The sequence below is a fragment of the Dipodomys merriami genome, unplaced genomic scaffold (assembly GCF_024711535.1).
Source record: "Dipodomys merriami isolate MVZ:Mamm:240054 unplaced genomic scaffold, mDipMer1.0.p SCAF_2, whole genome shotgun sequence".
Classification (NCBI taxonomy): Eukaryota; Metazoa; Chordata; class Mammalia; order Rodentia; family Heteromyidae; genus Dipodomys; species Dipodomys merriami.
The window spans coordinates 14,774,850-14,797,852 of NW_027203381.1; the positions used below are offsets into that span (position 1 = coordinate 14,774,850).

The following is a 23,003-nucleotide window of genomic DNA, read 5'->3' on the forward strand; positions in this document are numbered from 1 at the left end:
CTAGGTTTGTTGTTTCATTTATGCATCCTTGCACATATAGAGTTTAGATTATGTGCATGCATCATGTACTAGAGTGTATACCTACTCTGGCAAATTAAAAGAATAACCCACTCAAAGTTTTTCTATGCCCCTCAGTTGGTTATAAGCTCCTTGAAGACAGATATAATTACCAAAATCTACCATAATGCTTAGCTTACAGTAGCTTCTCATAAAATTTTAGTTAATGAGTGGATAGATGGGTAATTGAACTAGCAAGCAATCAAAGCATAGAAAGGCTGTCTTTGTGTGTCTAAATTATATTACGTAGGTGGCCACTCCCTGGTGAAAATGAGCCATTTTTCATCGTCACTTTATTCTGCAGTTGTAGTGAACAGAGTTAGCTACTTAGGTGGATGGAGAGGAAGAAAGAATGTACTGATCCTCTTAACCTAGGAACAAACACTTGAGATGTGTAAGGAAAACCTCATTCATTGTTAAAAATATTACTGGAAAAGGATGGCATCTACAGGCATTAAAAACCAACCATATCTAGTACATGTGTAAAGGACAATTTATTTACATTTAGAATAAATGTGAAATAACAACACGAAAATAGCAAATTTACAAATACAAAAATACTCAATCCATAAAAAAATACATAAATTTGTCAGTTCTTCTCCACACATCTATATTTTGACATGTTCCCTGAGTATGAATTGTCTGTAATCACTATCAACTAAAAGAGGCCTCAGGGATACTCTGTGCTTGATGTCCCATTATCTTTTTAAGAGAGTCCCAGTCCATTAGCCAGTGGTCCTTCTTTAACCACAATAAGCAATGAAGAATAATAGATATAAACTCATCAGTAACTAAGGCAGGTTGATTGCCTGGTCTTCCTTGAATTTGGGGATCTTCTTAAATTCACTTTGCTTCCTGAAGAAAAGCTGAGCCAAGATGTGGTCTGCAGTGGCTTGGAGATAATCATCCATGTCAAGAGTTTGCAGCTGACAATGTAAACCAAAAAAATATGTCAGAGACAAGGCACTACATTACTTCCTAGTACTTGGTTAACTATGGATTCCTTCACATGTTCACTCTGGGTGCCAGTGTTTCCTTGCCATAGAGAACCCATCTTTTTAGCACTCTTTCCTTATTAACTTTCAAAACTCTAACATGTGATTTTGGGATTTGGCTTTCTTCCCCATAAATGCATGGTATGCTGATTTCTGATCTGTTCTTTCAATGGCTGTAGAAAAGATGGCCAGAGGCGTAGCAGTGGCAATAAGAGGAAAAAGACCCAAAAGTAGGGGTCCCTGGAATTCTCCAACTAAATCTACTGCCAGCTTTTGATTCCATCTTTCTGCCCTAGAGAGTTTTAGCAATCAGGAAGACAAGTGCTGGAATTTTCTAGTTTCCTTCAAAGAAGGTGGGATATCATGCTAGAAAAGGAGTCGTATCAAGCAGAAACTAGTCCACCTTTGGATAGAGGCCATGCTGGAGATACTACTCCACAGCTAATTCTGCAATCTTTCCTGGAAATCTGGTAAGATCTCCTTGTAGGAAAAATCATATCCAGGAAAACTATATGTCTGTTGCTAGACTTGCCCTGGGGATGCCCAAACAAACAGACTTTATTAAAATCCTTGCCATTGGGCTGGGAAGATGGCTCAGTGGTAGAGCGCTTGCCTTGCATGCATGAGGCTCTGTGTTCTATTCCTCAGCACCACATAAGCAGAAAAAGCCGGAAGTGGCTCTGTGGTTCAAGTGGTAGAGCACCAGCCTTGAGCTGAAGAGCTGAAGAACACCGCCCAGACCCAGAGTTCAGGCCCCACGACTGACACAAAAAAAAATAAAATAAAATCCCTGCCATCAAGACACTGTACTCGTAACTCAACTTACAGAATTATAACTTCTTTGTGAAACTACTTTAACTGTTTTATGTGTGTGTTTTGTGTTGTTTGTTGTTGTTTGTTCTTTGTTTTTTGTTTTTTTTGGTCATGGGGCTTGAACTCTGGGTCTGGGCGCTGTCCCTCAACTCTTCAGCTCAAGGCTAGCGCTCTACCACTTGAGCCACAGCTCCTCCTCTGACTTTTTCTGTTTATGTGGTGCTGAGGAATCAAACCCTGGGCCTTATGCATGTGAGGCAAGCACTGTACCACTGAGCCACCTTCCCAGGCCTAAAAAAAAAATTTAACTAAAATAAACAATCCTTACCATTTCACAAAGAATCCTAGTCCTAAGGATTTTTGAATACCTAAATTACATAATTTGTTCCCAAAATTCTATCTAATCAATAAATCATAGGATACACTTTTAAAGGCTAAACAATTATTTAATATAATAATGTACTTGAATGTTATAGATATAGATAATCATACATTAAGCTGGGCGCTGGTGGCCCACGCCTATAATCCTAGCCACTCAAGAGGCTGAGACCTGAGGATCTAGGTTCAAAGCAAGCCTGGGCAGAAAAGTCTATCAGACTCTAATCTCCACTAAAACTACCAAAAAAAGTCCCAGTGGCTTTAATCCTGTAATCCTAGCCACTCAGGAGGCTGAGATCTGAGGATCATGGTTCAAAGCCAGCCTGGGCAGGAATGTTCATGAAACTCTTATCTCCAATTAACCACCAGAAAACCAGAAGTGGCGCTGTGGCTCGAGTAGTAGAGTGCTCCCCTTGAACTGAAGAGCTCCATGACAGCTCCCAGCCAGAATTCAAGCCCCATGACTGTCAAAAAAAACTATGAAAAAAGCTGGAAGTGGCGCTGTGGCTCAAGTGGTAGAGTGCTAGCCTTGAACAAAAAGTAGCTCAGGTACAGTGCCCAGGTCCACGGTTCAAGCCCCAGGATTGGCCAAAAACAATATAGATAAATAGATACATACATACATACATACATACATACATACATACATACATACATACATACATACATACATACGTACATAGATACATAGATAGATACATATACACACACACATATATACACACACATTACATACACACATACACACACACATTAGATTTTTTATAAAAAAATGATGAAAGCAATGCTACTCATAAGCCCCAAATGGTTTTTTGTTGTTGTGTTGTTTGTTTTGTTTTGGTGCTAATCCTGGGGCTTGAACTCAGGGCGTGGGCACTCTCCCCGATCTTCTTTTGCACAAGGCTAACACTCTACCACTTGAGCCAAACCACAACTCCACCTCTGGCTTTTTTGGTAGTTTTAGTGGAGATAAGAGTCTCACAGACTGTCCTGATTGGGCTGGCTTTGAACTGTGATCCTCAGATCTCAGCCTCCTGAGTAGCTAGGATTACAATTATGAGCTACCCATGCATCCAGCCCATGTTTTTTAAACATGCAAAAGAAATCCTATCTTCCCTTCTTCCTCCTCTTCCCCTTTGCTCTCCACATTCTCCTGTCCATTAGGGAGCTGACAAGCCTTCAAAAAGCATATATTCTGTTACTTTATGCTGTAAGATATGTAAGGGCCTGTCTCAACATGGAGAAATCTATATGAACCTTGAAATCAGTATTAGGATAGCCATTTACCCCAGATACTAGTAACATTCTCTAATATCTGCCTTACTAGTAATTAAAACAACTTCATGGATCCCCAGCACACTGATTTTTGTTCAGAATTTGAAGATTAAGAGAAAATATGAAAATGTTATAAATGGAACCATTTAAACCAAATGGAGAGATAACTTGATTTTTCACTGTTTCATACAGCTTATTCATTCAATCCTTCATTTAACATACATGTAATGAGAACCCTCATTGATCCAGACATAGGGCATTAGCAAAATATTTTCAAGATCACTGGCATTCAATATTCTCTCTTAAATTGATTTATTCTTACCTGATCTCCAGTACTGAAGGCGAGCACAAAGAGCAAATCCTCATCACATGTGTTCTTAATATAATGCTGGGCTCCAGTAGGGAAAAATACCACATCTCCAATATGGATATTAAACTCCACTGTACTCTGTGCACTGACAATACCCACCTAAGGGGGAATGATAACATCATTAAGGGTGAAGAGCAGGAGCATATGGTTATATGGGGACTTCTTTCTTAGTGCAGGGAAAGAGTAGTGAAGGCCATCTTTCATATAAAATCTGTGTCAGAGAAAGAGCCCCACAAAATTCAAGATGCTGTAGTTAGCAAATACTTTTCAAAATGTATTAGTGATTTCAATACTCAGAACATCATGGAAAAACAAAAGGTATACCAATCACTGCATTCTACATGCACACAAATGCACAAAAGGAGAACAAAAAGTCTGATCTTTAATATGTATTCTGTGAAGGATTATTACACCCTTCTCTAATTTACCAAAACTGTCACTTCTAAAAACACAGAAAAAGATTCTGAATTACAGAACAAAATTTCATGTAGCTTTGGTGTTTTCTTCCAAGATTCAGAAAAGTATAGGCCAGAAAACCCTTTTCCATCTCTATATACTACCAGGGAACCCAAGTCAGTCTAGAATAAGCACAATAAATCAATATAGTAACTACACAGGCTGGCTTTTCACGTAAGTGACCATCCAAACCAAGTTCCCTAAGGAGATGCTAATAATTTCACAAGGATAACAAATAGCATCACAGGTATCCTGATCATAACTGATGACACACCTCCCAGCTTCCCCTCCCTAATTCATCTAACCATTATTTCACATAAGCCCACCTCCACTTTGCATTGCAAAACTTTGAAAACCTATGTCTACATCCCAGATCCTCTATCACATCACAAATATTCACCACTTCTGAAATGTTCTGAGCCTCTTCTCATGAACATCTGGAATCTTTCTGTCATATCAAACTTGGAAATTATCTAATGGAGTCTGCATAGTCTCCTCTGAAGAAACTGTTCCCAGAAAGCTATTAGGACTGTCATTTTTATGTTACTAAAAACTGAACTAAAATGAAGAAACCTCCCATTTGCTTTTCTTCTGAATTAAAGAAAGACCAAATAAAATGTTTGTTGAGAAATTACCTTCCCACATCCACTTAATACATATCCCATTTCATTTGCATTAAAATGAAAATGCGGCTGTCGTAATCCATTGTTATAAATTCTGAGTGTACTCAAGGCCAGGGCATTTTGATGCTTCAAAGAAAGGAAAAAAGAAATCCAGTGATTTAGCAATTCTGACTTAATATTAAAATAAGTAACATTAATATTCTACTTGGCAACTTAATAATTTACACAATCATGATCATAATACTTATCAGCTCTACCACATATCTTTCTGCGTCCTTATTAAAAAAATTCATTCCCTACAGGTTGGTAGTATTATTCTCTTCATGTTACAGGTGATGGAATTAAATTAATTAATCTAAGTCAGTTAAGGAATTTACCTAGGGTATCATACCTAAGAAGTAGAAATAAAACTTGGGGCTGGGAAGGTAGCTCGTGGTACAGTGCTTGCCTCACAGTATGAGGCCCTGGGTTCGATTCCTCAGCACCACATAAACAAAAAAAGCCAGAAATGGCGCTGTGGCTCAAGTGGTACAGCGCTAGCCTTGAGCTTAAGAGCTGAGGGACAGCACCCAGGCTCAGAGTTCAAGCCCCATGGCCAGAGCCCCCATGGCCGGAAAAAAAAAAAAAAAGTAAAACTTGAACCCACAGAATCTGATGCCATACTATGTAATACAGACAGCTAAGCACAGAAAACAAAAGTTTCTCATTAATGACTATCCATGCCAAAGAAGCTGTTACTAAATCCGCAGATATATCAACATTGATAAAGACCAACCAGTATTTGACTAGATTTTTCCTTTTCCTTTATCCAAAAGAAGGCTAAATCAGATCCAAAAGCTTACTTTCCATCTACCTAAATGCTCATCAAAGGGTTTTTCTCAATTACCTGATGTAGAAATTCACTGAAAATTTTTTCATTGTTACTTAATTCACTTCCATTCTTCCAATATTGTGCCTGTTGTATTACTCCTCCTGGAAATTGATATTCTTTTGAACCTGAATCAGATGAAGTTTTAAAAAATCAAAATAAGGCCACATACTTCAAAACTGTACTCCAGGGGAGTATCAGTGAAGTACACAGCTTTTCTCTTCACAGAAAATGCACAGAGTCGAATTGCTAGCATGGGATCATCCCAGCTCCCACAATACTAACCTGACACAGTTAAGAGTCTTTTCTACCTTTCAAGCTCTTTTTCTAATAGATTGTCCCCTTTAGGATATTCTATTCAACTCAGAGACTATGGCTAGAAAATTCTGTAGCCATTCTGTACCTCATCCTTCAAGTCAGCTATCTAGTCCTGTCTATCTCCGCTTCCCAGCAATTCTCTCCCTCTCACAACAGCTTTGGTCCTTCGTGAGCTCCTGGACTGTGAGAGACTTGATCCCGTCTGCCACTATCAGCCACTTCCTTTCTATTCACTATGATTCAAGGTACAATGATCTTTACTTGACAAAGCTAAAGATCTTTACTTGTCTCCCTTATTCCTAACTAATTAGTTCCTCTGCCCTCCCATTAAGGTATAGTACAAAAGCAATTTGTCTTCTAAACCCTGCAATGATTGGGTCCTTCCTCTCTTATCAGCTTTCTCTGGCAGCATTTCTCGGACCTAATACATACCCACTATACTTGCAATACCTTTGTCACTTGCTTTTTACTTCCTAGACTCTTCTCTTATCACCTACTCTGTTGAGAACTATGGTTTTACTCAAATTGTTCTTGACTGTGGCCCATCAGTTTAAAAAAAAAAGCTCACCTAGCAACATCTTATACGGTCATATGTGCATAGCTTTTGATCTTTTCTGCTTGTCTGGTAAGATTATCCTAGACGTATACTAGTTATTGCAAATAAGGGAAACCATGGGACCTATGCTTCTTTGGGCCTGGCTTACTTGACTTAGTATAATTTTTTTCCAAATCTTTCCATTTCCTAACGAATGGGGCAGTGTCATTTTTTTGTTGTTGTTTTTAAAGTTGAAAACGAACTTTACTTTTGGTAGGGAGAGCAAGGAATTGGGAAGTGGGGAGGGAAGGGATGGTAGAGGAAAAACAAAGAAGGGGGTAACAATGCTGGAGAGGAAATGTACTCACTACCTTACTCAGGTAACTGTAACCCCTCTGTACAGTATGTTTACAATAAAAAAAAATAAAAAAATCTGTCAATCTAATCTATATATATGCAAATATATCTAGATCTCTAGATCTATATCAATACAGATATAGACATAACTGAACAGTCTGAATTGAAAAACACACCATGCCGGGCACTGGTGGCTCACGCCTGTAATCCTAGCTACTCAGGAGGCTGAGATCTGAGGATCGAGGTTCAAAGCCAGCCCGGGCAGGAAAAGTCCGTGAAACTCTTATCTCCAATAAACCACCAGAAAACCAGACGTGGCGCTGTAACTCAAGTGGTAAAGTACTAGCCTTGAGCTGAAGAGCTGAGGGACAGCGTTCAGGCCCAGAGTTCAAGCCCCATGACCGACAAAAAAAAGAAAACACACCATACCTTTAAGGTCAAAAAAGTATCTCCATACAAGGCTATTGGGAGATTGTCCATAACTAACATTTGTAACCAGTTCTGCCAAGTTGGGAGGAAGATTGACTCCTTGATCTTCTGCTTGTTTGTGGAATTTTCTAATGAAATCAATTCCACCTTCAGGCTGAAATACATATGAAACCACATACAACATTTAATGAAACATTCTATACACGTTAACGGTAGAAAGATGAGTAGCATAGCCTGGGCAGCAGAGCTAACCAGTTACCCCTTATGCTTGTGACATGAAAACCCTCTAACTTTTCCATGTGTTTGTTTGTTTGTTGTTTCTTATTTTGTCAATTGTGGGGCCTGAACTCTGGCCCTGGACACTGTCCCTCAGCTCTTCAGCTCAAAGCTGGTGCTCTACCACTTGAGCCACAGCACCACTTCCAGCTTTTTCTGCTTATGTGGTGCTGAGGAATCAAGCCCATGGCTTCGTGCATCCAAGGCAAGCACTCTACCACTGAGATACCCTCTCAGCCCTGCATTTTGGTTTTAAATGGGTCTTTTGTCCTTCAGTCCTGGGGCTTGAACTCTGGGCCTGGGTGCTATCCCTGAACTACTTTTGCTCAAGGCTAGCAGTCCAACACTTGAGTCACAGATCCACTTCCAGTTTTTTTTTTTCTGTGATTAATTGGAGATAAGAGTTTCTCAAACTTTCCTGCACAGGCTGACTTCAAACCACAATCCTCAGATCTGAGACGCTGGGTAGCTACGATTATATGCAGCCAACTTAAATGGTTCTTTATAGAAAGTACAAACACCTGCACCAACATACATTATTTCTCATGCTTACCAATACTCTTTGTGGTGGAATATTTCTCTAGGCCACGAGGAGCCACTACAAGTCCATTAATCTCGACAACTTCCTGTAGAGAGTCCTAAATTTATCACAGAATTTCTCCAGTGCCAATCATGGACCAGCAGCAGTTCTGCCCCATCTGCACTGTGAGCATCCTCACCTCACTCTGTAGCCAGTTGTCCCTCAGGATACTTAGAGAGACCAAAAGTAGTGATTCTAACGTCTAACCTGCAGGCTGGTCAGAAAATCCTTTTCATGCTTTTGCACAATAGGGTGACCACTGACAATAATATACCATACATGTTAAAAAGCTAGAAGAAATTAGTTTAGAAGTTTTCACCATAAAGAACTGATAACAGCTGGGCATTAGTGGCTCACGCCTGTAATCTTAGCTACTCAGGAGGCTGAGAGCTGAGTATCACGGTTCAAAGCCAGCCCAGGCAGGAAAGTTCATGGAACTCTTATCTCTAATAAATCACCAGAAAACTGGAAGTAGCACTGTTGCTCAAGTGGTAGAGTTCTTGCCTTGAGCCAAAGAGCTGAGGTACAGTGCCCAGGCCCAGAGTTCAAGCCCCATGACTGACAAAAAAAACAAAAAAACAAACAACTGATAAATAAGGAGGTAAGTTTAAGTTAATTTAAGCATTATATGATAGATATCAAAACATGGTAGCTCATGAATTAGTAAAAATAAATTTTAAAATTCTAAGTACACTTCTTCAGGAAAAGTATGGGAATTGTTTCATGACATTAAGAAAAGATGATTTCAGGATCCTTGTTATCCTCTCCTCTTGTTCATCAATCTCTCTACTTTATCCTGCTTTCCTAATTAACTCCTGTCAACTTCTTTGTGAGTTTCCATTTTAGTGGAAAACCTCAAGATGTTTTCTGTTGTGGATCTCATTATTCTCTGATTTGGGAGACTGGGAAGCTGAGTAGAGGATTTCCTCCATTCTTATCCTCTCCTTTCTCTGGTAACAGAAGTTTTTACAAGCTTAGGCAAGAGGTAAAGTTCACAAAGTCTGGCATGTAGAACTTGCTTTAAAATGGTGCCAAATAGATAATAAAATAAGGTAAAAGTATTGAGTCAACTAAGTAAAATATAAAGTCTCTGAAAATATCATCCATACATAGGTTTTTCTACATAGTATTTATTTTTAAGTTTTACCTAGATGTTTGAAACATAACTATTAGTCCCATCAGGCATTTAGAATGTCCTTATTCTAAAGTTTCTCATTAGATATGAGTGTCCTGGTTTATTTCTTCCTATATATTTTCTCTCATCAAAAAGTGAACTTAACCATTTCACCTATCTCCTATATTTGGGGGAAGTTTGTACCCTGTGCTTGTAAATTCCTACTTGTAAGTAATTACATTGCCATTTTGTAAGCTATCAAGAAACTTTAGAATTACAAAATTGATTTTGACAAGAATAAATGGAGCTCAACTGAGAATCAGAAAATACATGTTTTGTTGTTTTCCTCCTCTGAATATTTTGTTCTTTATTTGGACTTGAAATAAGAAATTATACAAACGATCATCTTACTTAGCACAACTAAATGAATTTAAATAATAACTTCAGGGGCTAGAAAGGTGGCTTAAAGGTAGAGTGCTTGCCTTACATGCATGAGGCCCTGGGTTCAATTCCTCAGGACCACATAAGCAGAAAAAGGTAGAAGTGGTGCTGTGGCTCAAGTGGTAGAGTGCTAGCCTTGAGCTGAAGAGCTGAGGGACAGCGCCCAGGCCCAGAGTTCAGGCCCCACGACCGATAAAAAAAAGAATAATGATAATAATAATAATTTCAACATTTTTGATAAGCATTACATTTTTAATTTTAAAATATACTCATTGTACAATTCATAAAATGAAAAGAAAATATGGTCTATTATACGTAGCAAACTTCTAACAGAAAAAATGACTTTCTGAAGAGTTTATTACTCCTCAGGGATATAAATTATAGCAATTTTTCCATTTACTATATCATAATCTTTCTGCCTATATATTATAATTACCTATGGAAGACCTACATTACATGAAGGAATATAAAAAGCAATCAAACTTCAATACTTTTTGTCTGTACTAGAAACACAAGATATACTTTTAGGCCATTATTTAAATGACTGTAACTATTAGCCAGCTTCTTCTGAATCTGTGTAGATTACTGCCTAGAAACACAACTATTTATGCTCTCTGTGTGCCTATGTAGAGAATACTTTCATGGTAATACGTGCTTTCAGAAATGGCCTGTACCTGGAAGTAGTGCTGTGGCTCAAAGGTAGAGTGCTAGCCTTGAACTAAAGAGCTAAGGAACAGCACCCAGGCCCAGAGTTCAAGCTCCATGACCAACAAAAAAAGAAAAGAAATGGCCTATACCTTAAGTGACCTGGAAGCAATATCTTCAGGTGTAGAAAAGAATACATCATCAATGTCCAGAGTCTGAAGTTCATCATGTGTTGAGAAGAAGAGCAAGAAAAAGCAGTCTTCATTGCCCACATTTTTTATCCAGTGTAGTGTATTTTTAGGGAAGAAGATCACCTGGCCAGCTGTGACATTGTAGGTGGTAGCTACTTCACCACCATCATCAACCACCCCAATCCATGCTGTTCCCTGAAATACAAACAGAAAAGCAGACCTTACTTCATGCAGAACAATGTTTCTCAATCTGTTTTTATTACCTTTCTTCTAAGCTGTTTTCAAACTTACTTTCCTATCACCACCCTATAAAAATTTAATACCATAGATATATTAGATCATTATTTGTCTATCTATATATGTACAGATACATATATATGTGAGTATTTTTACTTTATATAAAAAGAGTAAAACTGCCAATTCCTCCATCCTCCATAGGGGCGTTGGGATGCCATGTTTTAGAATTTGAAGAGAGTGAAGCACCATGTATAAAATGTGTTCATAGGCTGAGAAGGTGGCTCAGTGGTACAGCGCTTGCCTTGCATGCATGAGGCCTGGGTTCCATTCCTCAGCACCACATAAGAAAAAAGAAAAAAGCCGGAAGTGGCGCTGTGGCTCAAGGGGTAGAGTACTAGCCTTGAGCTGAAGAGCTGAGGGACAGTGCCCAGGCCCAGAGTTCAGGCCCCACGACTGGACCCAAAAAATAAATAAATAAATAAATAAAATAAAATAAATAAAAGATGTGTTCATGCTCACATTCATATATGTGTATATTTTCCAGATAATAGTTTGTATATAATTTTAATAACAGTATCAACTCACCCTTATTGCTTTTATTCTGACAGATTTCTATCAAAGTACTTGACTAATTCAATTATTCCTTATGTCAAACATATGAAAATTAGTATTGGTATTATCCCATTTTACAGAGAAGAACATGAAATTTGGAAAGAATGTAATAATTTCCCAACATTAAAAAGCTTAAGGTCTAGATCTAAGCAGTCTGGCTCCAAAGTCTACACTTTTTGATCATATTACGTCACACTTTGGTTCTGCTGATATGAAAGTCTCTATTTTCTTTCCATTTCTACTCTGATCTTAGTATTGCACTATAAGGTATAGAATACAAGGGTGAATGAAAAAGAAGCCTTTGTTCTACCTATACAGATAACATATGTAACTTGAATGAAGGGATATTAAAAATACAAGAGAAAGGTGTACTCTACAGAACTCTGTCTTCATCTACCCAGAAAGAACTACAGAAATCTCTCTTTTCCAGTCAAGGCACCAACAACTCCAGGCACACAGCACAGGCAGTACAGTTTCTGCCAGACCAAGCACATTATTTCTCTCCCTCCCTCTCTCCATTCCCAGTCCTGTCCTTCCTCCTGTTCCTCCTCCTTCACTACTTCCTTTTTCTCCTCTTCCTCTTCCCACCTCTCTCTCTTTCTCTCTCTCCCTCTTCCTTTCTCTCTCCACTATAATGTGAGCACTCTTTTTCATTGGAACCTTGACCTGTTCATAAGAGTTGATGATCTCACCAGGTGCTGGTGGCTCATGCCTGTAATCCTAGCTGTTCTGGAGGCTGAGATCTGAGGATCACAGTTCAAAGCCAACCTGGGCAGGAAAATCCATGAGACTCTTATTTCCAATTAACCATCAGAAAACCAGAAGTGGTGCTGTGGCTCAAAGTGGCAGAGCACTAACCTTGAGCATAAAATCTCAGAGACAGTGCCCATGCCATGCCCTGCATTCAAGCCCCACGACTGACCCCAAAATATTATGATGATCTCATAATTTTCTTGAGGGCATAGAAAATATTCAACTCCAACAGTCGGAATTTAGAAACTGATGTAAACTTTTCTTGAACTTGCAGAACTACCTTCCCACGCTGGGCTATATGCTAGAGTGTATATAGTAGCATGTGCTTCAGAGCAATTTTCCTAGTGTGGAGTTTGTTTAGGGCTCTCCTTTGAGTAAAGTCTACTTAACTGCCTTTCCTTTCTCTTACTGCTATAGCATTACTGAGCCAACAATATGAAAATTAAGTCTTCCAGAGATTATTCTCCTTTATAAACTTTGTATATACAGAGAAGGCAAAAAGAAACATGGACTATGTCACTTCATTTCCATGAGCCTTTATGAAAAACAGAAAGGGTTTAGTCTTATTATAGATCAAACTCTAATCTCTCCTCTTGTTATAAATTTTAAAACCAAATATAAAAAGTACTCTTAATTATCAATAACGAAAAATGCACCATAAATAGGCTGCAGGTGGTAAATGTAAACTAGGCCATCATGGTAACAGTCAACTACAAAAGTTCTAGGAGGGCTTAGTCACTACTGTTTCACCAGTGTTTGGCATATAGAAGTTCTATAGATATTTTTTTTAATTAACAAATTAGCTTAAACTCAGCTAATACATTCATTTCACCCCAGGTGTGTTGATTTCATTTGACTTAGAATATTTTAAAAGTTCTAAACAAAAAAAGGCATGTAATAGCCTAATCTTGGAGATACACAAGGCTGAATATCTACAAGCTCATTGATGATCCCAATTGCTGCTTTTTTCCTAAAGATAGCTGGTATTTCTTTGATCATTATCTCAGAGCTGCCAGTTTTAGATTTGGAACTGAGAACTAAAAGTGATCTTTTTAATGGGTAGCATGTTTTCAAAAAAATGACGTTTTAGCAAAAAGTTCAAAGTGATAGCAAAAATAAATAAGCTAGTGCTTGAAGGCACTCCTAACTTATCTAACTGAATCTAATTGAAAGCCTGGGTGTTTGTCTATCACTTAGTTATGTAATTTTTGTAACAACTAAAATAATACCCTGAGGAGACACAACACAGATGCTTAAGAGCAGAGTATTCTCAAACCTGTCATACCTGTACTAGGTAGCCATGTTCATTGGCATTGAAGTGCCAGTGAGGGGCCCGGAGGCCTTTGCTTTTTATTCTCAGGGTCCCCAGAGTTATCTGTGATCTCTGACTGTTCAAGTTGGTGCCAAAGGCCTCCTCTTCTTCACTAAGATAGTCTTTGATATTGTTCCTGTACCGTGCCCACTGGATTTCACCACCAGGGAATTCAAACACCTAAAAAATAAAAGCATGGGCAAGCCAGTCATCAGCATGAAAGCCACCAACATAGTGGGCAGAACCCCTCAGAATAATCATGCAGCCAGAACAGAAGTGGCAGTGGTAGTGAGGTAAATTTTTCTTATCTCAAAAAGACAAGGAATAAGACTTCAGCAAGAGTACAGAAATGACAGTAATGATATGTACAGTGTGATATAGGCAGTGCTAGCATCCTGATTGTTGTTGTTGTTTTTTAACAGCCAGCTAGTTTGGCAAGAGAAGAGAGGGATTTCATTTGTCACTGCAATTATCTTCTCCAACTAGGCACATAGTCATCTACTGGAAATTTTTGCCTAAAGCAAATATCAACACAATTCTCCCCTCCTCCCTATCCCTTGCCCTTTTCATCCTGCTGGCCCTTCCAATAGAACAAAGCTGAATAATGTGTACTGGAAATGTACTTTTGTAACCACCATTTATTTACTGAAAACTATTTTCTGTTGTATAGAGGATTCATACCTTGGATTTAGGTAAATGATTAAGAAACTGGAATTTTGGATCAACCACCTTCTTCACTTTGTGAGCAGTGGTTGGAGGAAGCCAGGCTTGAGATGCCACATGAACATTTAAATGAGGCTGAGAGTTGTTAACATGAACCAAGGAGAGAATCAGTACTCCAATTGCTGTGGTGATGACACACGCCAAGAGACACAGCAGGAAAATGCTCATCAGTGACCACTGCCTCTCCTTTTCCTACGAGAAATTAGGAAGTCATTATTCTTGTTCATGATACATTAGCAATATTGGCTTTTCTCAATTTCTTAAGGTTTTAGATAAATCTGTCTCATACGCCTGATGAGGCTCAGAAAAGAGCAATGACTTGGGAAAGTCACACCACTGTCAATAATTATGGGTCTAAAAATTAGTCCTCCTGATTCCTTCCCTGCTGCTTCCAGTGAAAATCGCTGCAATGAATATGGTCCAGTGCCCTCAAAGAAAGGCTTACATCTGCATACATCATACAGCTAGCATCTAGGATTTTAAAAGGAAAACCACACAGTAGCATGGAACGCGGGCTCTCCCGGAGCCGCCGAGCACAGCGCTTCAACAGGCATTGGGGTCCCCCATAATCCCGGCCTTGGGTCTTCTCAAACTCGGGTTGAATTCACGCGATGACGAAGTCCACTTCCAGAGAAGGTTCAGGACGGTGGCGCTCTCACAGGTAAACTTGTGTCTCTGACCAAACAGAGATTCAGGGCCAGGGGACACACTTTACCTCGAGAGACCCACTCCGTTCTCGCTCTGAATGTCACGGACTTGTCCACCTGTGGGAGCTTCGTCCCTCGGGCAGGGCCGAGGGGAGGGGAGCAGCAGTGGGGCCCCGGGTCTGCCGCCAGGAGGATCGGATCGTGCCCCGCGGTCCCCCGCGGTCCCCGCTGACTCCACCACTGGAACCGCGGAGTTCCAGTACGCTCACCATGATCCAGCAATCCCACTCCTGGGCATTTACCCAAATGATCACAAACAAGGCCATACAAAGCTAACAACACAATCATGTTCATTGCAGCATTATTTACCACAGCTAAGATATGAAACCAATCCAGATGCCCCTCAATAGACAAGTGGATCAAGAGGATATACTATATATACACAATGCAGTTCTATGCTTCTGTCAGAAAGCATACATTGTTCCATTCATAAGGAAATGAAAAGACTTAGAAAAAATTATATTAAATGAAGTAAGCCAGACCCAAAGAAATGTAGGGTGCATGATTTCCCTCATTTGTCAGAACTAGAATATGTCTATGATATTCTTAACAGGTGATCTCAATAATCCAACTGCTTAGTACATAGGATCATAGATAATAAAGTGTATCAACTCCAATGTATGGAAACAAGAGGTTCTTATTAGACCCTGTATGTAGTTTGTCCTTTTCTCTTTTTTTCATTTTTCTTAGTTTTCTGTACCTTGTGTCTTGTATATAAGATTATTCAATACATTGAAGGGAAAGGGAATCACAGAAACAGTAGAACAAAGATGAACCAAAGCAACATTGATACTCACTTGAAACTATGTTGGATACAAACATTACAACTTGTGGGGAAGGGGAATAGGAAGGGGTAAGTGGGAGATAATGAGGGATGAGGTAACAATGATTAAAAATAAATGTATTCATTACTTTACTTATGTAACTATAACCCCTGCTCATCATCTTTTCAATAAAAATAAAATACAATTATTAAAAAAAGTACATTTCCCATAGTAATCTAGAACAACGTATATGTATAAGTGCCCATATACATACACATACACCGTTTAAGCAAGTTATATTCACATATACCATTTAAGCAAGTTTCACAAGCACTACTTGTTATACAATTCATTTCTACATGTTCATTCCAGTACATCATGTACATGTATGTATATCCTGACTAATGGATACATCCTGAACTCTGCCTGGATCTTTTTAAGTAGACGATCAGGCAAATTATTATTGTGCCTCCTCAAATTGATTGAGAAAGATAACATCAAAAAGAGAGATCATTTTTAAAAAAATCTAGCTGGCTCCATTTCCAGCTTTTTGGTAGTTACTTGGAGATAGGAGTCTCATGGACTTTCCTGTTCAGGCTGGCTTTGAACCACAATCCTCAGATCTCAGCCTCCTGAGTTGCTAGGACACTAGCTTTGAGTATAAAAGCTCAGGGACAGTGTCCAGGCCCTAAGTTCAAGCCCAAAGATAGGCAGGCAGGCAGGTGGGCACACTGGGGCACAATTGGGGCACACCCATGCACGGGCATGTGTACAGACACACACACACACACACACACACACACACACACACACACACACACACACACAAACCAGTTGAACCAGGTGTTGGTATCATACCTATAAGTCTAATTACTCAGGAGGCTGAGAGCTGAGGATCACAGTTCAAAGCTAGCCCAGGTAGGAAAGTCCACAAAACCAACACACACACACACACACACACAAAATCAGAAGTGGGGCTGTGGCTACAGTTCAAAGAATTAGCCTTGAACAAAAAAATCTCAAGGACAGTGCACAAGCCTTGAATCCAAGCACCAGGAATAGTGCACACGAAGGAAAGAAGGAAGGAAGGAAGGGAGGGAGGGAGGGAGGGAGGGAGGGAGGGAGGAAGGGAGGGAAGGTAGGAGGGTGGGAGGGAGGGAAAGGGAAAAAGAAAAAAAAAGTTAGCTGAAACAAAACAAGAAATAATCTCCACTTTTCTAAAGTTCACTGATAAGTATGGATAAAAACATTGTCTCTAAAAAGCATCAACTGAGAGGTACATTTTTTTAAGCTGGTGATAATAACCATTAACCTAAAGCATTCATTAATACTCTCAGCCACAATTCAAAGAAAGTTAGGCTATTAAAGAACTACAGAATATGTGAATTAAAGATATATGAGAGAAGACAGAGCAAGAAATACTCAGAGCAAGAGATGAGGGTCTCCTGAGAGCTTATCGAAACAGCAATTCTTCCTGATTTCTGCATGAGGATTTGGGGAGCATCTTCCCTAGGATGCAAATCCCCATCTTACCATTCTGGAGATGGTGTTCATCTTCCCAATAGACAAAGCTTTCTGTGATCCATCCTCATGCATTTCAAATGCTGAGTTGTCCATGGGCAAAAAGGATCAAGTAATTTACTGAAAAAGAAAGGATAAAAGTACGGGGTTGTCTCTAAGAGGAGAAGAATGACAATTCTTAAGCAAGGGAACATTTATATACAAATGACAGCCTAGGGAAATAAGGAAGCTACCTGTTATAATCCTGGTTCCCGAGAAAAACCCTGATAGAATTGCAAAACAAGAGATCAATAAAATACTTGTTTTAGTCCCCAATTCTTTGCCCATGACACATACACAGATAATAACAATCATACTTCCTCCTTTCATTGTGTCAGGCACTGTGTGTTAAGTAATTTACAACATTATGTGACATCATTCTTACAGAAATTTTGTGCTGTTTTTAAAATCAGGAAACAGCCAAAGGAAGGCACAGCACCTGCCCAAAATCACAGTGCCAGTTTATTGCTGAGCAAAGGATATAGGGTGTTTTTATTGTTTCATTGGTGATACTGGGGATTAAACTCAGAGTCTCACTCTACCACTTGAGCCACAGATTGACTTCTTTTGCTTTGTTTTCAGATGGTCTTATGCTTTTCCTCCATCCAGCCTTGATCCATTATCCTCTTACCTCTGGCTCCAGAATAACTGGGATTTCAGGTAAACGCCCCCATTCTTAGTTTGTTTTGAATAGAGTCCTGCTAACTTTTGCTTAAGCTGGCCTCAAAAAATGATCCTCCTATCTCTATCTCCCTAGTAGCTGAGAATGACATTAGTTTTCTATAAGATGTAATGATGGATGCTTAGTCTAGAAAAATCTTTCACTTAAATTAATTTTGCCTTTAAATAATGTGGCCAGTGATTTAAGAAATAATCTTGTTAGTTGGAAAAGTTATTTTTATCAGTACATATTATAAAATGATGAGATTTGTTGTGATATTCCCATACATGCATATAATGTACTTAAAATAAAAATGTATATATATTATCTCTCTTGGTGATGAGCAATGGCTTTAGTATTCTATACTTCAGAAAACACCCATCTTTCCTTATTGCCTACCAATTTTTCTACCTTCATTCCTTCTATAAATATTGTTGAATGACTATATTCCAGGCTACTTGACCTTGAAAAGCCTGGTGGAAAATTAAACAAATCAGGCTCAGATGCTAGGAAGGATTCCAATGGTATAATGACTTTGAACAACCTAAGAGTTTAACAAAATGAATATCAGGAAGTTCAATGTGGAACCAGATAACTTGAGGGGATACAACTGGAATGATAAAAGGGTGACATTGATCAAGATGCACTGGACTCACAAATTGGAATTCCGATTTAAAACTCCTTCATACAGCTACTTACAAATAACAAAAAGTAGCCTTTCAGGCTGGGAAGGTGGCTCAGTGGTAGAGCGCTCCCTGGGTTCGATTCCTCAGCACCACATAAGCAAAAAAGAAAAAAGCCAGAAGTGGCGCTGTGGCTCAAGTGGTAGAGCGCTAGCCTTGAGCTGAGGAGCTGAGGGATAGCACCCAGGCCCAGAGTTCAGGCCCCACGACCGGACCCAAAAAAAAAAAAAAAAAAAAGTAGCCTTTTAGCAGCTCATAATCTAGTAAAAAAAATACAACAAAATTGCTGAATTTTATTGTTTGTGAGATGTATGTATAAGGTCCTGTGAGGATATAGAAAAGCTAAGAAGGCAAGTCTTCACTGAAAATTTGAGGTGAGCCTTCAAGTTGGAATACAGCTGAGTAAGAATACCTAGTCAATTACATCCTATGTCTATAATCGCTCTAGAACAGCCTTTGTGCTAAGAACACAGACTAGCTGGATGAGGCCAGTGATTAAGGCTCCCAGGAGGCTGCTTACTGACCCGTTTACGTCTTAAACAGGTATATCAAACCTAAGATGTGTAAATTTCCATATTTTGACATTTTCCTCCAAAGAGATACTTTTTGAAATGAGTAGATTCTCATTGAAACATAGAATGGCTGCTTTTTATCAAACAACAGTATGCTACAAACTCTTAAAACCAGTTTTACACAATTTGACATGTCTCATGTGAAAACACCCTCCTCAGGCACCTGCATCACTTGGCTGCAGGAGAAGCAAATCTTCAACCAAACTACACTAAAACCCACTGAACATTGAAGTAAAAACTTATGTTGCTAGATAAAGTCCTTCTGATCTTTGAAGATAAGAAAGAAGAAAACTAAAGCCAAACAGGCTAACTACCTTTCCCATGCTGCAGAGACATCACTAAGCCAAAACAAGACCCAGCTCTCCTCCGATCAGCAGAGCTTCCTCTTCCCTGCAACTTCTATATATAGTTAAGGCTTCATGCCTTTGACATACATGTAAAAGACTCAAGATGACTTGAAGTAGAACAGCTGATAGCAGGAATATTATAACCACCACTTAGGACCTGTGAATTTAATTCTGTACTGTTGCACAGTGACTCCTCACCAATAGTGAGTAGGTGGGTCACATTCACATTATCCTCTGAAATAGACTTTGGTTCTGTTAGATCAGAAATGCTTAGCAAGATGGGAAAAAGAGGAAAAATTGTAAATGGAACCAGATTCTAGAAATAGCAGCCAAATCAAATTAAGCAAGTATCCAATATACAGAAAGTGTAGAGAATTGGTGACTCTGTTGAGTTCCTTGTGACACATGTAATCACACCTCTAATAAGCACTTTCAATTAAGAATCATACTACATGCTGTAACCAAAGACAAATATAAACTAATACCAAAAAATTTGGGAAAATGAGTATGTATCACATTCATCCATTTTCACTTTAGTGTTTAAATCATGCCTCCATCAATAAACACAAATTCTCAAATGGTTTATTATGCTGTCACACATAAAATTTGCTCCATTAAACATAATTAGGAAATATGAGATATTCTCATTTATATGTGAAAGATAAAAAGAATGGATACAGAGAATAAAATAGTGGTTCCTAAAGCCTGGGAAGGATGAGATGAAATGGGGAAGATAGTTCACAGGTACAGGGGTTCTGAGAGATAGAAAGGATAGCAACTAACATTCTATAGTACCATAGTACTATAGGATAGCTATAATTCATAATTGGATGTATTAAGTAGTACAGAATATTTTTGGTTATTTTCAACACAAAGAAATGATCAATGTCCTGAGGTGGCAGACATGCCAGTTACCTTGATCAGATCATTATACATAGTATACATGCAGTCAGATATCACAGTGTACCCCCAAATTATGTACAATTATCATTTGTCAATTGAAAATAAAAAATACATGTTTATAGAAAAGTGACAAGGTCACAAAAGGCAAAAAAAGGCAAGAAGGATTACAAAACTGAGGTGACTATGGAAATGACAAGAATGTGGGCTGGATCCTGAAATATTACAATGACAGTACAGGAAAAACTAGTGAAATCTGAGTGAGACCTATAGTTAATAGTATTATATCGCAATAGTTGAAAATTGTCTTACAATTATGTAGATGTTAGCTGGGAAAAAAACTCAGGGTCTATCACTGTCACTCTCATCTCTAAGAGGAAGAAGAAGGAGGGGCAACAAAGAGAGGAAGAGAGGGAGGGAAGGCAGAAGAACATCATTTTTACATCTATTTCCTCTTCTTCCTAAGCACATAACTAACATATTTCTCAACATCCCTTACAGGTTTTGCCATATGACAGAATTTCTCAGTTAATACAATATGAACAGAAACACAGTGCACTACAACAAAGCAGGAGGTAGCAATGCTGGACAAGAAATGTACTCATTACCTTACTCATGTAACTGTAACCCTTTTGTACAGTATCTTTACAATAAAATATTTTTTAAAAAAATACCTTAAAGAGAGAAATGTGGTGCGCTATTTCCAAGCTGGGACTTCTACACAAGGGGTAAGCCCTCGGCTTGCCGCCATTCTTCACCAACTGGATGCAGTGATCCCCAGGGGCACAGGGAGCAGTCAGAGCCCCAGGTGGAAGAAAAGTGGGTCTCTACTTCACTGTAGAGTTGTATCATATCCTAAAATGTGTGGTCAGTTTTTTTCCCCCATAAGCTAAAACTAAAACATACGTATAAATGTTCTACTCTTTAATTCCCATTGGGAGATGATATAAACTCTACTCTTTGGAATTTCTATTTAATCACAAGGGCTAAATATATGTGAATAATATATTGTCAAGCTCAAGAGCTGCTGACTACGATGCTCCAATTATCAATCAAAAGGATAAACTGAATATATGTTAAGATATGACTTTCATTATTTGAGTTTATTTTCTAGAACACGTTCACTCACAAAGACTACTGGGTGTCTTGTTTCTGATTTTGCATTTGGTTTTATGCCAGTAGAGGGGCTTGAACTCAGAACTTCAAGCTCCTGTTCAGTTTTTCTGCTCACAGCTGGTACTCTTAGCACTTGAGCCACACCACCAGTTCCAAGGCCATTACTTTCCTCAGAAAACCTGAGCCAAGTAGATCATTTTATACAACAGGCTTGTAGTGGAGAAAAGGCTTTGCTACCAAACTCCAGGGAGAAATTTTCCCTATCTCTATAGTATCTGCCTTTGAAAATGTATACATAACTAGGAAATTTAAACATTTTTTTTTTGGGGGGGGGTCCGGTCATGGGGCCTGAACTCTGGGCCTGGGCACTATGCCTCAGCTCTTCAGCTCAAGGCTAGCGCTCTACCACTTGAGCCACAGCGCCACTTCTGGCTTTTTTCTTTTTGCTTATGTGGTGCTGAGGAATGGAACCCAGGGCCTCATGCATGCAAAGCAAGTGCTCTACCACTGAGCCACCTTCCCAGCCCGGAAATCTAAACATTTTTTATTTGCTGGTGGTCAGGCTTATACCCACCCAAATACTTACTATAAAGCACAAGCACTGACCACGCAGAACAGTAGTTAGTTGGGTGGCCATTCCAGTATGTACCAGATAAATATTGGCCCTGCCAATTCAATCAGACCACAAGTTTATAAGGGAGTAGTTGAGAGTGCAAACTGGAGCAACAGGTCAAGGTAACTGAATGATTATTGGGCAATTATCCAGGTAGAAAGGCTGATAAAAATATGCTGGGAAATTCTAATTAACTTCTTTGAAATTACTACATGTAACAGGATTCTTCAAGGTTCTCCTTATGCAAATGTTTGTTATCCATTAATTAACTTTTAGATGATCCCTAAACATTAGAGATATAGATTGTACAAAATACCAGACACTGTTGGGAATTCCTGATGAATTGACACAGGTCCTTACCTCAAAGATTTTACAATGTAATGAGTCATTCCAACCAATAAATACATGTAGAAAAACAAATATGAAAAAAATTAGTTTTTATGATACCCTGACAACAAGATAGGACCACAGAAAATCAGTGCTACACAGTGAAATTTCAGATATGCCCCAAATTAACTAATACATATTCCCACTACTTCCAGACCTATTATTACTCATTCTAGAAGTTCCATTGTCTTTAAGAACCCTAAAACTTCAGGAATTTGATGGGAATGAACTTCTAATAGAGGTGCCATAGAATGCTGGGATGAGTATTGAACTTGTAATTTAAAAACTAAGGATCAAGTATGATGTCATATGCCTGTCATTATGGCTACTAAAGA

At 38.8% G+C, this 23,003-nt stretch overlaps 1 protein-coding gene across 10 annotated transcripts in view; it reads right to left on the reverse strand.

Moving 5' to 3' along the window:
* Positions 1–536: 536 nt before the first annotated feature.
* CUNH18orf54 (chromosome unknown C18orf54 homolog) overlaps positions 537–23,003 on the reverse strand; it is a 50,651-nt gene continuing 28,184 nt past the window's right edge. For 8 of the 10 annotated variants that reach the window (XM_070029104.1, XM_070029106.1, XM_070029100.1 and 5 more), the window contains 2 exons: positions 17,363–17,470; positions 14,464–14,550 (listed from right to left, as the gene is read on the reverse strand). In XM_070029104.1, coding sequence (XP_069885205.1) covers positions 17,380–17,470 — 91 coding nt within the window. In that variant the 3' untranslated portion in view covers positions 14,464–14,550; positions 17,363–17,379. Of the gene's footprint in view, positions 984–3,840; positions 3,988–4,979; positions 5,094–5,853; positions 5,964–7,474; positions 7,629–10,682; positions 10,917–13,608; positions 13,816–14,316; positions 14,551–17,362; positions 17,471–23,003 lie in introns of those variants that run through there. The other 2 variants (XM_070029109.1, XM_070029110.1) reach the window with 1 other exon arrangement.